The 17,396-nt window shown below is 37.3% G+C and overlaps 1 protein-coding gene across 4 annotated transcripts in view; it reads right to left on the bottom strand.

Moving 5' to 3' along the window:
• Positions 1-3,555: 3,555 nt before the first annotated feature.
• LOC101858178 overlaps positions 3,556-17,396 on the bottom strand; it is a 26,939-nt gene continuing 13,098 nt past the window's right edge. For all 4 annotated transcript variants that reach the window (XM_005096808.3, XM_013081618.2, XM_005096809.3 and 1 more), the window contains 8 exons: positions 17,205-17,319; positions 15,246-15,372; positions 13,727-13,863; positions 11,160-11,283; positions 9,424-9,548; positions 8,391-8,504; positions 6,122-6,320; positions 3,556-5,078 (listed from right to left, as the gene is read on the bottom strand). In XM_005096808.3, coding sequence (XP_005096865.1) covers positions 4,803-5,078; positions 6,122-6,320; positions 8,391-8,504; positions 9,424-9,548; positions 11,160-11,283; positions 13,727-13,863; positions 15,246-15,372; positions 17,205-17,319 — 1,217 coding nt within the window. In that variant the 3' untranslated portion in view covers positions 3,556-4,802. The remainder of the gene's footprint in view (positions 5,079-6,121; positions 6,321-8,390; positions 8,505-9,423; positions 9,549-11,159; positions 11,284-13,726; positions 13,864-15,245; positions 15,373-17,204; positions 17,320-17,396) is intronic.

Here is a 17,396-nt window from a genome sequence, read left to right as displayed (position 1 = left end):
TCTGGGAAGTTACCCCCTCCTCTAAAAATAATTTTAAAAGCGGCTAAAGATGGCAAGTGGGTTGAGAAACTCTTGTTGTGTCTAAAATATATAACGAATATTTCGTTTTTAGAGATGAATCGCTCATAGTCAGTTGATCGATTATATTTTGATTCATTCCTCTATTGCTAAGAATATTGTGGACCAAAAGAACCATGAAAACAATAAGTCTTTCAGAATTTCCGGTTCTTTTCAATTTCTGGTTTGTTTTTGTCGTTGTTGTTATTTTTTTTTTGTTTATTCCTTGCTTGATCAAAATGGTAAAATTCACGAAAAAGGAGATGTGTAGTGTTCTATATTTTACGTATTATTAATGGAAACGATCTTAAATCTAATCTACACATATTCGTCTACGGATTGTACGCATAGCTTAAGATTGACAAAAAACGACGATTTTAAAGAAAATTTCTCATTCAATAAAACTATATTATGTACTTGAACGTATAGTATAATTGTGTCCCGACAAGCTGGAATCAAGCGCTCGTCAGTGTTTTGAGTATGTGCAGTTATTGGCATCAACTGAAAGCTTGTTTATTTGTCCTGTTAACATGAAAAGACAACTATCCCTCAAGAACAGAAATCGATATTTTTTGCAATTGAATAAGTAGGGATCCCCTGGTGTCAGAGGTAAAATTAGCGAAAAAGTGGCCGCATAAGTTTGGTGATTTTCAAAGGCTTATAAGTGTTCTTGGATGGTGCAAATTAACATTTCGAGTGCCTTTTATTCAATGTTTTTCAGTAAAATGCACATATGCAAATGTATTTTTAAATGGAGATAAAAGGTGCAGAGGAAAGAAAATCGATAAAAAATGTCCAACGGGGGCGGAAAATAAATGTCGATTTCTTCGATTTCATTTTTTTGACGAGCGCCTGATTTCGCAACAACGACTCGCACCTATATAGGCCTACATAATTATACATGACATACAATGATACACATTATCTGGAATCTTGCACGACGTAGTTTCTTCTTTGATTTACGAAGCGATTATCCTTCTTCTTATTTTGACATTAATGTGAAGAGATTACAATTTTTTACCCTAACATAATGATAAGCAACGATCCTTACTGATTTCGCTAAAATAACTTCATTAATCAAACTCCAAACGGCGCATTTTCCTTCTAATGATTATATTATGCAATTTGAACTTTTGTCTGAATTTCACTATTGAAATGAAACCCCCGATTGTTGTTGTTTTTAAAGTTTATAGTAAGATCCATGTATTTGGATTTTATGTTTCCTTAAAAATGAGAGAGAATTTAGGTGTGTTTGGGGGGGGGGGGGGGGCAGGAAAGAAGTGAAATGTGTGTTGGTGGAAGGGGGTTGAAGGTTCTTTAGGAATGTTTGTTTGTTGGATGTAGGAGGCAGAAAGAGATGTATATAGGGAGTTGATGTGAGGGGAGGAGAGACAGAGAGGTAGACACTGAGAGGTGGGGGAAGAGAGAGAGAAAGAGAGAGAGAGAGAGAGAGAGAGAGAGAGAGAGAGAGAGAGAGAGAGAGAGTATGAATTTGTTGCATCGGTAGTCTAGTCTTGCAAGCAAAGAAATCGTGGGCTCGAACTTCAAAGGGGGCCTGACGTTGTGTCCTTGAGAAAGGCACTTTACACGAATTTTTCTCTATTTATCAAAGACAGCGAACCATGTTGTCATTTTGATTGTAATTAAACGCTGAATCAGCTGCTTGCACTTTATACTTCCTGGGAATGCAAACATGTTTCTGCATGTTGTTCTGCTGGGGTTAATATATTATCGTAAAGCACATCGAGCTTGCTGTTGAGTGGGGATGTGGGCTATACAGGTGTTGTTTATTAATTGCTCTTATTGTTAATATTGTTGCTATTATCATTATTATTATTATTATTATTATTATTTTTGTTATTATTATTATTATTATTATTATTATTATCATCATCATCATCATCATTATTATTATTATTATTATTATTATTATTATTATTATTATTAATATTATTATTATTATTATTATTACTAATTTATTGTTGTTGTTGTTGTTGTTGTCATTATTGGGTTTTTTTAAAATGACAGATTTGTGAGTGTGGGAATGTTGTTTCTAACGTTATTGAATCGTTCTTTTTTGTTGTTGGTGCGGGGACGGGTGGAAGGAGGGGGTGGTGACTCCTCTTGGAAGCTCACTCACAGTTTACATTGTAGAACATTGCATTTTGTACAATACTATAGTGTCATTCCCTATGGTATATACTCCAACATCAGGAAGGAGTAGATTTTCATTCACTGTTTTGACAGGTTACTTACTCTTTATTGCCTTTGTGATGACAAACTTGAATTGATGAATACATTTAATGCCAATGAAACTAACATCTTTGTGTGAAGTAATATACAATATATACTATCTTCTGCATGCTGTTCAATGAAGTATATAGCCCAAAAAGCAACCTTTCTCAGGACAGAGAGAGAAAGAGAGAGAGAGAGAAAGAGAGAGAGAGAGAGAGAGAGAGAGAGCGAAAGAGAGTGAGAGATAGAGAGAGAGAGAGAGAGAGAGAGAGAGAGAGAGAGAGAGAGAGAGAGAGAGGGAAATCTGATCAACAGTATGTTTAAATACGTTTAACATTTGTACCTAATTATAATGATAATATAATTACGAGTGAGGTGGGGCAGGCGGCAGAGAGAGACGGTGCGGAGAGATGGGTTACGTGACCTACTCCAAAGGCGATGTGCCATTATAGCCTAGCCGCTTAGTATAAAGCGTATCGAGGTCATAACCCTAAGACTAGTGTAAAAGAAGAGAGAGTGTATAGTTTTTGATTCCTGATTCATTGAATTGCAATGGGGAGAGGCAGACCAAACTGTTGAGTACATCCTTCAGCACTGCAAGACACATAGGGCCCTGAGACATGAATTGTGGCCAACTCCACTGACACTACAAGAGAAGCTATACGGGCCAACAGATGAACTGAGCAGGACGGTCCAATTTAAGACATATACCAGACTTCAAGTGTGAAGCGATCGAGAAGAAGAAGAAGATTGAATTGCAATCGTTGATGCCCAGGCATAAGCACGCATCCACTTCACCAGTTCTACAGTTACAGTACGATAGACACAACACAAGCAACAAGACCGAGGAAAAGATGGCTTCCAACAAGGACAAAAGGAAATACTTCCCACTCAATGTAAAGGCCGAGAAAATCAACGAAGTCGGCCAAAAAGGAAGACTATTCTAAAGCCCAAATTGAATTGATGTTGAAGGGATGTAATGCGGATTTTAAGAAAGTTTTCAGTAATTCCCATTTGCATTCCATTTGCGGGAACTTGCCCACAGAAGGATTTTTTCTTCTGGAATCAAAGTCCCGCTCTAGTCAAGTTCTACTGTGCTACCCCCCCCCCCTAAAAAAAACCCCAAAAAACTAAAAAGACAACCCAACAGACAAAAAAAAGGAGTAAAAAATACAACAACAATCAAACAGTGAAAACTCCCCCCCCCTCCCCATAACAATCAACAAAACAACTAACAAAAATAAATTAATTAAAAGAGCAGCGTAGAGAGCAGTGATAAGACTTTATTTTAAAACTTAAAAAGAGGCACGACAAAAATATTTCTTTAATGGATTTGTAACATAAAAACAAGAGTGTTCCAATAATTAATTTCCCTACATGGGTAATATCATAAACAAGCTGCTACAGATTACAGTGATTCGACTTTCATAGTCTGAAGAAATACAGTATAACTGCTGCATACAAATAGATAAAAAATAATGTAGATGATACACCTGTAATATAAATACTTTTGCCAATACAATAGAATAACAGGAGTTCCAAAAGTTTCTTATATTAACTATGTTACTCGAATTAACAAAGAAAGCTGCTACAGTGTACAATTATTAGAATGGGCAGTATGTGGGTGCTCTGGTGTGGTTAACTTCTTCTTCCCAATCAGACATCTCTCGTCCTAATATTATATCCCCTTTTTCTTTTCTCTGTATATTACTCACTAATAACACTTCTAATCACTGGCATTGGTATGATCTACTTGTAATGCAAGTACCGTAAAAAGGCATATTAAAACTTGACTGAACTAAACAATCATTAGATGATTTCAGTCGTAAATGTAACGTAACTGTTACTTTCTCAGCTGTGCACTAATGGGCATGTTATGCACATTCTAATCATTATTTTTTTTTAAATGTCAGACTCACATTAGTGTAACCGTTTGCATGTCTGTCAGAACATTATGTCAGTATGAAATGCTGGTATTTGGCCTTACTTTGTAACGTATACTACTAAGAGAATAGCCAGAACAATTTTCCAATAACTACAAAGGAATGTCCTTGGGTAACATAAATGTTAACAGACTACTGAGCGTGGTTTTTATAATAAGTCATTTGAGTGTTCTATGTAAACTTTAATTTCATAGTTAACGAGTTGATTTGTAAAAGAAAGATTCCGTTTCTGGGACATCAAAATAGACATAAAAGCCTCGAACATCTTGGTCTCACTCGCAAAACTGAAGGCAAAGGAAGCAGGGATAGACCCAGAGCAACTTCATTGGATGATCTTAATAATGTATTTTTAAAACATTAAAGCATCTGAGCAAAGGAATGAATGGAGAACCATGATCGTCTATATCTGTCGCAGATCTGGCACTTGACGATGAAATTTAGAGAAAAGACAGGTTATTGCTGTATTATCATTAGTTATAACGTTTTGGCTACCAAGTGGCTAGCTGTTTATCAGTTTCAGGCCTGAATTGCGCCCTCTGTGGTTACTATATGTCGGCTGTCAAAGTATTACTCCAGCACCACCGGCCACTCGTAATAGTCGAAAGAATACTCCCCTCCTATTGGACCTCGGGCGTTGCAAGCGGCTTTGTTGAGGGGTCCTCCTGGTCTGTAATAGTCTCCTGTGGTTGAGGTTGGTGCGTAGAGTGTGGCCACCACATGATTCTGGGCGTTCGTGGATACAGACGACGGCTCAATATCTCTCTGCTTGAACTCTCCGTACGTGAGGAAAAAGAGGACTTCTGGGGGTGGGTTCCCTGCCGCGACACACTGCACCTCAACCAGCTGTGTTGTACGCATGTTCATGGACGAGTGGTAAGTATAGAGATAATACAGCTTTCATTACTATTGTAATTATATGACTTTGATATACGTATACATTCGACATAATGAATGATATGTGCATATTCTGTGCATGCTGATGACAAACAAGATTAATGACATAGCCACAATAAAGTAAACAGAAACTGAAAAAGTAGTTAACATACGAAACGTATGAATTAGATGATGCCTTTTTAAACTTCTCTTTTGTTACACATATCAAATAAAACAAGGCTGCCTTTTTCTGATCTTAACATGCATTTTTTTTCATTCCAAAGAGCGTTGGTAAATACGTGTATTTACAAGTACAAAAACGAAAATAAAATTGTGAAAAAAAAAATGCCAGGCAAGTGTTTCTTTCAGAAACTGCTGGGTGTGGATGAAGCCATGGTGCACTTGTCATGTTTTAAGCAAACAAACATCTTGTGGTGTTATGTTCTCATGTAAAGGTACGATGCTGATCTGTACATATCAAGTGGAAGTACATTTTTACACTTAGTAAATAAACATTCTTTTCCTTAGTTCGACCAAATTCAGTAGAAGCCTTTTCAAATAAAACATTACTGGCTTTTCTGGTGAAAATGTTTGGCTTTACACCGTTGCATGTGAAATGCTTTATTCCCGTGTGTGGAAATTCTCGTTATCACATTATGTCTGCACACCTAATAGGCACTGTATCCCTCTTGGCCCGGGGTGACCTCAACACAATGGATTGAAGGATTCCTCCTCTTAATTTTCCCACATTTTGTTGATAGGGGCTTGACATAAATTATGTGTTATTAATGCTAAATCAGCACAGTATTACACAATCGTTCTCTCGACACTAAAATTTCCACATCAAGGGTTGCTCTTTCTCTGACAATACCAAACACGTTCTCAAAATTAATCACATTAATCACGAATTATACTTGTCCCAAACAATTATAAAACACCCATGACCAAAAAAACGTAAATAAATTAAGATGTCGGTGCCCGCTCGCTAGTCTGTTCTCCGTTGTTATACTTGCCGTTTCATTAATCCTGGTGACCCTCGATTCTTCCTGGATAATCTCAGCTCCAATGATAAAGTTGACAAAATAGTCTCTAGTGACTATCTCTCCTTCTGTATTTACAGCTTCACACTGGTAGTGGGACTGGGACACAGGTCCTGAGTCTGGCTGGACTTTCTTGACTACATAACCGTAGTGGTCATCTTCACCGACTTGTCTGAGGTGGGGGCGGGGGGGGGGGGGGCAAGAATGAAGTTGGTGATTTCTTTGTTCACAATATAGACGTCAGGAAGGGTACGCAGCCTACTTTTAATTCTCTCTCTCTCTCTCTCTCTCTCTCTCTCTCTCTCTCTCTCTCTCTCTCTCTCTCTCTCTCTTTCTCTCTCTCTCTCAATTTCATTTCTATCTTCTCTGTCTTTCTATCTCTGTCTCCCCCCCCCCCCGTCTCTCAAATCTCTCTCTTACTCTGTCTCTATTTATTGCTCTAGCTATCTTTATCTATCTACCTAAATCTCACCCTCTCACTTTGCCCGATTTCACTTTGATCAACAATAGATTACGACAATGTCCCCTGAATGATCTAAAAAAGGTATTACTGGTTTCTATAGTGTGAAGGCACCGTTTCTTCTTACTTACAATTTCAACATCTACATTCCCCCACTTTGATGAATTATACATTATCGCTTGCACCATAAACATCCCTTGGACAATAGACATCCCTTGTTCCCTCAAATAAAAATATCATTCAGAAGAAAAAGACCTAGGCTTCTGATCTCTAACAAATAAAGATGCACAAGGTCATCCTAACCATTATCCATTAAACGTCTACCATCTTAATCATTTTTAAAGTATTCATATGACCTTTAAACCAAGCATCAGAATACCATTGAATTACAATCAGAACATTGAGTACGTATCTACCTTAACACTATTAATGTTTATAATTACTGTTCGTTATTTTATTATTCATGTGACTATGACCCTTTCTGTGAGTGCAAGCGTACAATATTATTATGGTTATGTGCACAAATGCTTGTGGAAGAGAGGAATTGTGAAGAAAGAGTGTGTGTATAATATACTGGTGTGCACATGTGTGTGCGTCGTACGCCTGTGTGTGCGTGAGTGTGTGTGTGTTTGTGTGGGTGTTTGTGTGTGTGTGTGTGTGTACGTGTGTATGTGTGCGCGCACGCGCGTGTGTGTGAGTGTGTGTGTGTGTGTGTGTGTGTGTGTGTGTGTGTGTGTGTGTGTGTGTGTGTGTGTGTGTGTGTGTGTGCATACGTGGTGTAACCCCGGACCAATGTGCCAGGATCAGGACAATAAAGGTGTATCTTATCTTATCTTATCTTATCTTATAATACAGCTGGTTGCAGACTTGAGCAAAATAATGAAGTTCAAAGATAAAATACATGTGGATGAAACTATCTAGGTAAAAACTTTCATTATGAATACTTCCAGTATCTCTTTGGGTGAAAACAACCTTATTTGAGTCTAAAACTAAAAGAAAAGAAGAAAAACATAACATGACAAAAACAAAGTAGAACGATACCCCTTTACTGTGCTTCGACTCTTACTGGCTTCTATGGTGCAAACGTTTTGTTTTATGACATTGCACCTGAAGAAAGCTTCTTTTCTCGTGTTTGGGAGTTCTGTTATATCGTACGTCTGTATTATGTGCATAATTAGTATGACAAGTAATTGTCACAGATTGAGATTCCAGGATTATAGATGTAAGTCATTGATCTGAGAGCAATGACGATTTTAGAAATAGTGGTGGTGATGAGTGCTGATGTGAGATTGCGTTTAAGTAATGTTAGCGTTAGTCCTATCTTCCTCTGCTAAAATGAGTCACGAGGGACGAGGGCACCCTCTATCCCGTTCCCTACTGGAATCATCTCTACGGCCACCGTAAAGTTCCGAAATGGTGGGCACAGTCTCTGCTAAAGTGACATTGTTAGTGTTAGCCTATTCTATACGGCCAAGACAAGTGTCGAGCGGAGCTAAGTGGGAAGACAGTATAGTCGCAGGTACGTTGGGGTATTCGTAAGCGGGTTGTAGGTAGCAAGTTGACCAACAGATTATGAACTTTAAAAATGCATCATTCTACTCCCTGATCATTTACCCTGCATATTCTTTTCGAGTCCTATCAAACTTGCTAAGATTCTGACACAAGGTCCCCGAACCCGAGTGGAGAAGGCACAATTTACACATAAAATTGTATCCCCTCGTCCGCACACCTAATAGGTGAACAAAACATAACAAACACAACGTATAACGAAAGCCATCCTACTGTTCCTCCACTCTCTCTTTGTATCCATTTGCACGGACTTTCCACAGTGTCATCCTGACTATGTCCTCACCAGCACCATAGCAGGCTATGAAACAGCCAGGAGTAATCATATTGCTGGGAAGAAATAGCATAATAATAATAATAATAATAATAATAATAATAATAATAATAATAATAATAATAATAATAATAATATAAAAATAAAATAATAATAATAATAATAATGATAATAATGATAACAATAATAATATTATTAATATTATCATAATAGTAATAAATGACACTTATATATAGCTCCCAACCAATATCAAACACAGGCTCTGAGCATTTTTCAATAACAATACAACAGTAACATACAACGTTGTGTTCAGACCAAAAGAAAATCTCTCTAGGCTAAATTTTCATCGTATCAATTTAAAAGCAGAAATGAATTCAGCTGACATTTGAATGAATCAAAAGATTTGATCTCTCACTACTTTGCTAAGCATTCCAGACCTTGATATTCAAAAGTCCTTTCACCCATTGTTTAAAGTTTCATAGATAGTAGAATAATTAAAGTTTGTTTCTACTTTGAAAAGATACTTGCCATTAGCGCAGTTAAGGAACATCGTATTCAGCAATATAATAATTATTATTATGTGTGGATATTAATACTATAGTAAAACAGCATAATTGGTTTTTTGAAGGTTTAAAAACACATTGAATGACTTTTTTCATCAAAATGCTCCCAGAAATGTGTTTTTAAATGCTTATAGCATGTGAATAGGCACTCCCGACAAAAAAATCAATAAAAATTGCCCAATGGGCGGAACATGTCTTTTTCTCCAATTTCATTTTTTTTAGGAGTGTCTAATTTCATTACGATGGCACACATCGCACATTGAACACTATACAATGTTTTATAATATTATAAAACAATATTATAATAGATTAATTATGTACCAAAACAATGGGATTATATAAAAAAAAAATTCAATAAGCGAACTTTATTGTAGTTTCTTGAAGTATCTTGTATAGTGTTACAGTCTAGTACCTGCAGGTCGCCACTTCAGATCTGTTCCCAAGGATCTCATTATACCGAGAATTCGGGATGTCCAGAAATCCCCGTGGAAACGCCTCTGATTGTGTAGAGGGCCGGATGACAACAGTGCGACGTATCTAAGAGTATGCCCAGAAAAGAAGGTACGGCTGTTTGACCAATGCAGAAAAATGTGTGCACTTGATGATTTTCCTAATTTCCACGACCATGGCTGCACACACACACACATACACACACACACACACACACACACACATACACATACACACACACACACACAAACACACACACACATCTGCATCTTCTACACATACACACACATACAGACACACACACATACATAGATAGACAGATGGATAGACAGACACTTGATCTACAAGCCATATTGATATATCCCTCTCCAATCTCCCCCACCGCGAAACCTCCCCCCCCCCCCAAACAGAATACCGTTTACCATATTTTTTTCTATAGATACAGTACCTAGCGAAATTGTTTATTCGTAATTCTACGCCTGTCAGCCAATGAACGCCTGGAATTTAGTTGACTAAAATGTATTTTGCGTAAAAGAATGTTCTAAATAAAGTCAGGAAATGTGGTGGGTTTTTAGATTGTGTTTCTACATGTTGACCACTTATCTCTAGACAAGCCTGAATATGCTGCTGAAATTTGAGAATAACCACATGGCATGCTCCTGCATTAATTTTTTGCACGTCTTGTCAGACATCGATCGTTAGTGATATTTTGTTTATGTAGACTTTGTCTTAAAAAAGAAAAGAAAAAATCTTCGACAGGCTTGGCCTCAAGTCGGGTTAAAGTGGTGACAAGATCAATTTGTAAGCCTCAGGTTACAAAGCCTTTCCCAACGTCACTTTTGACTATGTGGTATGACTTCACCCAGCTTAAAACATGCCTTTTCAGCATCAAAATCCCTTCTCCTTCCCAAATGTATCCATTTTTATTTCTCAGCCCTATGATATATCCCTCTGTTGTGACAGTCGTGACATCCGTATTCCAAATCTCGCCCCTGTAACTCAAACCTCTCAGCTTCATGTTTTATTAAATTGAAGTTGAAATTTTTAGAGCTTTTCGAATTTGTGCATTAATCTCCCTCAAACTAAAAAAAAATTACGTCATCTTGGTGAGATCTTATTTGTTCGAAGTTTTATTGAAATTGATTGAAAGACAACCATCTTAATGTCCTTAACCGGGGTCCTTTCTTCATGTACCTATCGGCCGTCACTGAGTCCCTATTCATCACGTTTCCAAGTGTGTCAAGAATGGATTACATAACTATAATTATAAGGAAACACATTAATAGAATTGGTGGTGTTTTACGGAAGAAAGGACAGTTAGTGTCTGTTCTACGTTATACTCTTTATCTTTGCGTGCAGAAGGCATGCATTCGATTTCCCAAAAGAATTTTTAAAAACTGCAACAGCAACAGCTACAGTAACAACAACAACAAGAACAAAAGATGCAACAACAATAATAACAACAACAACAACAACAACAACAACAACAACAACAACAACAACAATAACAACATCAACAACAAGAAAAACAAGAATATCTGCCTTCTGTGATGTTGAACCCCACCTAGCCCAGGTTGAACCTGACAGGCAGGCTCACATCAGACCTCTTCTAAGTGATTGGAATTGTGATCATTTGAATTCAAAGCAGCTTACGATAATTTAAAAAAAAGAATTAAAAAGGGCTATTCTATTGTTTACCTGAGCGCGTTCAATAAGGACATCGGACTTGGGCATGTTGAGGGTATATAAAACGACACCGCTAGTGGGACGGCTGGTCATTCTTAGTCGTCTGGTCAGATACTCAAGGCCCTGTGACGTGGTTCTAGGATGGTAACAGCCAGATGAAAAGTGTCAAAATGATTTATTGTAATTGAAAGTAACTAGGAAGTTGTTAAAATGAATTACAATTCACAGTCAAATGACAATAAGTGTGAAAATAAGGTGACCGGTAAGCGGGGACTGTGCAGTCCCCTAGCGCTGCTTTTGGCACTGGGGACTGCAAAGAAACAACCTTTGACCTTTGGATCGAAGCCAACAAGCCATCATTAGACATTTAAATTTCCTCCCACGACAAATTGACAACATGTTGTATTATTTGACTGTTGGCAATGTTTTTGGCAGCTATGATGTTCTGTTTTGAAAAATGAATGGTAGAGTGACCCACTGTTTTTTTTTTTTTGGGGGGGGGGGGGGGGGAAGGCAAATGGTGAAAGTTTTGTTGATCCAATAGAATTGACATAGTCTAGATCTAGACTAGATCTAGATCTAGATTCTATATTGTAATAGTTCTTACATTGTAGGTTTAGATCTAGATGTTGCTCTAGATCTAGATCTAGATCTATCTACATTTAGACCCTACTGATACATAGATCTAGATCTAGCAACTGTTAAGTTAATGAGTGTTGTGGGAGAATCTAGATATAGAGCCAAACACGGTTTATCTAAGGCGAATTTATATTTTTATGTCGACAGGTTTGTTAATCAAGAATAGGATCTATCTAGATTAGATTTAGATCTAGATATAGCAGTAGAACTACCTATGATCATGACGTAGACTGTATAGACAACACTACATGGTAGTCTGTGTGTATAATATTAATATATCAAATCTAGACCTAGATCTAGTTTAGTATTACCAAAGATTCTCTCCAACCAATTCAAGATATTGCAATGGAAGTTGTTGGGGGACTGTACAAAAACTCAAAGCCTAAACAAAATAGATCTAGATCTAGAATTTAGATCTAGATCTAAAAAGGGTGGAAACGAAAAAACCTGGGTGAGAATAATATAGATCTATTATATGTGAAGTATTCTCACCCCGGGTGTGAATACTCACACCGAAATCCTAAAGAAGGATTGTAGTACCTATTGGAAGTAGAGAATCTTTGGTAATACTGATACTAGGCCTACTATCTAGATCTAAACTATATCTAGATCTAGGTCTAGGCCGAGATATTATAGACACAGACTGCACATTTTTTAATTGAAGAAGAGTAGACCTACCATGTAGTATAGGCCTAGTCTACAGTCTATGTCATTAGTACTACATGACTACTGGATCTAGGCCTAGATCTAGATCTAGATAGAGCATCAAACCTGTCGACAAAAACGATAAATTCGCCTTAAATAAACAGTGTTTGGCTCTAGATCCAGATTCTCCCACCATACTAATTAACTTAACTAGATCTAGATCTAGTTATGTATCAATATGATCTAGATCTGTCCCATGATGGCTTGTTGATCTCTATCCAAACGTCAAAGGTTGTTTCTTTGTAGTCCCCCAGGGCCAAAAGCAAAGTTAGGGGCCTGTACAGTCCCCGAGTGGGTCGCACTACGGGACACTATAGCCCCCGAGTGGGTAACGCTAGGGGACTGTACAGTCCCCTAACAACTTCCTTACAAGATACAGCTAGCTGCAAATGTCAAAACCGGCCTGAAACATTATTGGGTCGTCTTGAGCATTTTAGTATGGGATAACCGAGTTGGGGAAGTACTCTTTTTGATGTACACCTCTCTTCTTTAAAACAAAATTGACGAGTTGTGAAGAAGAAAATACCAATACTCTAAAAAAAAACAACCCACTAAAAATTTTAACATTAAAAAAACAAACAAAGCAAAAACAACCCTGTATATCGTGCCCCCGGGGGGGGGGGGGTGTGTCATGGGAGCCACAGTAAGCTTTGTGTTAGTTGATAAGAAACACGCAACTGTGTTCTGAAAAAATGTTCCCAGTACAACTTACTAAATGATATTTTTGTTTTAAAAAAGTCGAGTTTCTGAATAGAGACAGATTCTTTTTCACAGAGTTTTGTTAAGTAAGGGTACATGCCGAAAAAAACAATAACATCAGCAACAAATACGCATAAGTCACAATCGCGTTTCAAAGTAATCTTAGCATTTAAGAAAAATTATTCTCAAGTTATTTCCGTTTTATTGGAGCCATAATGTATCACCGTTTTTAGAAAGAACAATATGTACTACAGTTTATATTATGCTGTGTGTATTTGTAACGCACCCTCAACATGGTTTCCAGAATAAAAAAAGAGTTGAACGTTATATTTATTATGCATGCTATCATCATCATCATCATCATCATCATCATCATCATCATCATCATCATCATCATCATCATCATCATCATCATCATCATCATCATCTAGATTATCTTTTTTATTATAATCATAATTATTATTATCATTATTATTATCATTATTATTATCCTCATTATTTCTGTAATCATAACAACAAAATACAAACAAACTCACTCAGCTTCAACACTGGAGAATTCGAAATCCGAGTACGATACAACAATTATGGCCTTAGTATGATCTATAGGGTTCAGAATGATGTATCGTTTAGAAGATGTAACAGGGCTGCTTCCGTTACCTCTTGATCGCACAATCTGAGGATAACATTAAACAAGAGAGATGCATCTTCTTGAGCAGTATGGTATGCGGTAAAAGAGTAGGAATATTATTTTTGCGTTTGTTCTTGTCCCTCGTTTTTTGCATATTTGTTTGTTTAAGCAAGAGAGAAACACTTTATTTCTCATGAAAAAATAATCATAATATTCTTTTTAAGGCAGCCATTAACATAATACTCATGATATTTCTACTTCAGTATATTATCTTATCTTATCTTATCCTAATTTTATCTTGTATCTTGAGCTTTCGACCGTCACTGATACTAGCAACCATGTCTTCAAAATTATAACATTTTCATTTACGTTTTGTCTGACGGGTGGATCTTGTAAATTGTATTGCATATGCTTTACTTACCGGTCGAACCAATTTAGATAACCAACATCGGTGATGTGGAGGGCAGGTACATCGCTGCCGCACGCAGGAAACTTGAGTTCGATTCCCAAGTGAGGAGATTTTTTAACGAGTATCTAGGTCTTTCAGTTGGGATGTTGTATCCCTCTCTTTCCGGTTTGGCCCTGACAGCCAGGGTCAGAAGTTCTTCTTTTACATCATTTAAATTTTCCTCATGGGCGAGCTGTTAAGACTGTTTATGCCAGAGTCAACTTGAGCCAGAAGGGGAGAAAACACCCCAGCTGATAAGTTGTTCAACTCAGGTTATATAACTGCCTCTCGTCGAGAATGGAAGTGATGACCTTTGTGGGCTACAGCAAGGATCCAAACCATTACAACATAGGCACTAGTTGACCTATGCAGCGCTTTCTTTTATACCCCCCGAGATTCAAACAAGAAGATACCTTGTTTATTATTATTATGTTTTAATGTAAGTGTTATTACGCTTACATCCACACAAATAAGATAATTTTGGAAGTGGGCTTTGACCAGCGGAAAGACTGTCAAACGTGACAACAACATTATCTTTTCCACTCCGGAATTAAACTTAAGTTAAATAGTAATAACTAACAATTTCATTTATACAGAGAATATTCACGCCCTACAGAATGCTCTACGCGCTTTACAACTATTATTTCCCCAACAGACCTGTAAAGAACACTCAGAAACATTCCCGGCTTCCCGGGAAGCATACAATAGTGCAAGTTGCGGATTACACGCGTTCAGTCGCTAACAAAACGACAATGTGTCTCGCTGTCTATTCCTGGGTACCCATTGCCACCAGGGTGAAGTGGAAAAAATTCATGCAAAGTGCCTTTCACGAGTACACCGTGTCAGGCCTCTAACGGGGTTTGAACTCACGAAATACCGAGTTGCGAGTCTGAGTGTCTAACCATTAGGCCATCGACACACCCTGCCTACAACGGCTAGGTGCATAACTTGTACACCACAGACACCTGTGAGAGCTTACCTGAAAATCAACGTTTTGACCTTGTTCGTATACGATGTCTCCCTGGGGAATGGTTCGCAACACAGGAAAAGAGATGTCTCTCTGTAACACGTCGTCTTCCTCCACGTTCCTCAGCTGTAGGGATAACCTGACGTGGTTGTGTCAATCAGGTTGCATTATATAGCTGATACTCAATTCAGCGTGAATATTTGCGACATTTGATTATGTTGATTTCATGAGCTCAGTGCTATCTTGCCCCCCCCCCCCTCCCAGTTTCCCTTCCCAGTTGTTGCATTTAGAATGTTTGTCAAGGGAGGGTAAAATATTTTCTATTTCTACGAACATTTTTCATAGTTATTGTCCTTGATTCTCCGTAGATCATTTTCATTTTACACGAGGCCTGTGTCAGTCCTCTAAAAACTGAGTTTTACATTGTATTGTCTCCAAAGCGAAAACGAGCTTTAAAAATTTCACTACTAAGTATCTCATTCACCACATGCCAAGCTCAGTGCTTTTTTATACAGCGCTCAAAGGAAAAGTTACTAATGATAGCAATTGCATTTTATTTTCTTCTGAAGATGTAATAACGCATCACGGAGTGGTGGTCCAAAAAAGTGAAGATTTCTATTTTCCACGTCACGTTTTTTTTTTGGTTATTGTGAATGTTGAAGATAATATGATTGGTTCTTAGTTTTTACCTCTGCTTTCCTACACAAATAACATCGTGGGTGGTTGGCGGGTGCTCTGGTGTGGTTTGCTGTCCTATCAAACCACTATCTTTTTGATCTCTCCTCCTTCTGTTTTATGTTTGTTACCATCTTGTAACACTTCTAATCTTCTGCACTTATATGTCCTCATTGTGTTGCAAATGCTGTAAAACTCTTACTAAACCTAAAAAAAACCCAAATAAGATTAGTTAAAACTTCGTAACAGCCCCACCCCCAACGAAATTACAAAACAAACTTACTATACGGAATAATAAATCAAATAAATTGTTTTATAATCTGAGGGTTTCTGCAATTTTACAAGCATTATTGTACTAACTATACTTAAGACACCTCTAGTTATTTATCAAAGAATCCGGAAACAATCTTTCAAAGTCGTAACGTTGGTCGTTACTATGTCGGTCATACACTCTCAGTATTGAGCATACCATTTATTTTGTTTTTGCGCATGTTTAGTTGTACAAGTCAACAAATCCGATTCTTTCACTACCTGGTTCTCTAGTTCTGCGAGCAACTTTGTATCGACTAGACTTTAGACAAGTCTAGTTAAAATCTAGTTATTTATCAAAGAAACAGGAAACAGTCTCATATCTTAGTAATCCAAATTTATTCCCTAATTCGTTTAGTCAGTCGTTTCTATGTGGGTCGTTACACTCTCAGTGTTGAGTATATTCTTTTTTGTTTTTGCGCATGTGTAACTGTAACAACCATGTTTACATTAACCTGGTTCTGCAATTTTATTAGCAGCTTTGTACTTTGTACTTAATAAAAACAATGAAAACCGCCTTAATTCACGTTGTTATTCCAAATTGATATATAATTACTTAGTCATTATATTGGTCTTTACTACGTTGGCCATTACACTCTCAGAGTTTAGCATATTCTTTTGGTTTTGTTCATGTGTGGTTGTTACGATCAAACACACGTTTTGTTAGACAACTTTGTTCTGTAATTTGATAAGTAACTTTGTACTCTTTTAGATTTTAGACAAGCTAAGAAAATTTATTAACGAATCTAGAATAGAATTAGCCTTAATTCGTGATCATCCAAATTAACTTCTTAGTGCGTTATGTCAATCGTTTTGTTTTTATGCATTGTAGTTGTTACAAAATAGAAAGCATTTCGTTCAAAAACCTGGTTTTGCAGTTTTACGAGACTCTTTGTACTTTCTGGACTTTAAACAAGCCTCTTACTACCACTCTAAGATTAAAGAAAAAAACAACAAACAACATAATCATGCGTTAGATAAGCAGACCTCTGTTTGGGCGTGCGGAGTCGAACAGTTACGCTTGAGTTACTCTGGGGAGCAGTCACGACCTCAGACTCAAACACACCCCTTTCTGTGGTCAATACCAGTGTGGGTTCCAGCTCTGGGAAAGTAGAAACAATTTTAGATAACAAAGAAGGTAGATTGGAATTAACATGCGCGCGCGTATGTGTGTGTGTG

The sequence above is a fragment of the Aplysia californica genome, unplaced genomic scaffold (assembly GCF_000002075.1).
Source record: "Aplysia californica isolate F4 #8 unplaced genomic scaffold, AplCal3.0 scaffold00138, whole genome shotgun sequence".
NCBI lineage: Eukaryota > Metazoa > Mollusca > Gastropoda > Aplysiida > Aplysiidae > Aplysia > Aplysia californica.
This window is presented reverse-complemented; position numbering and strand designations above follow the sequence as displayed.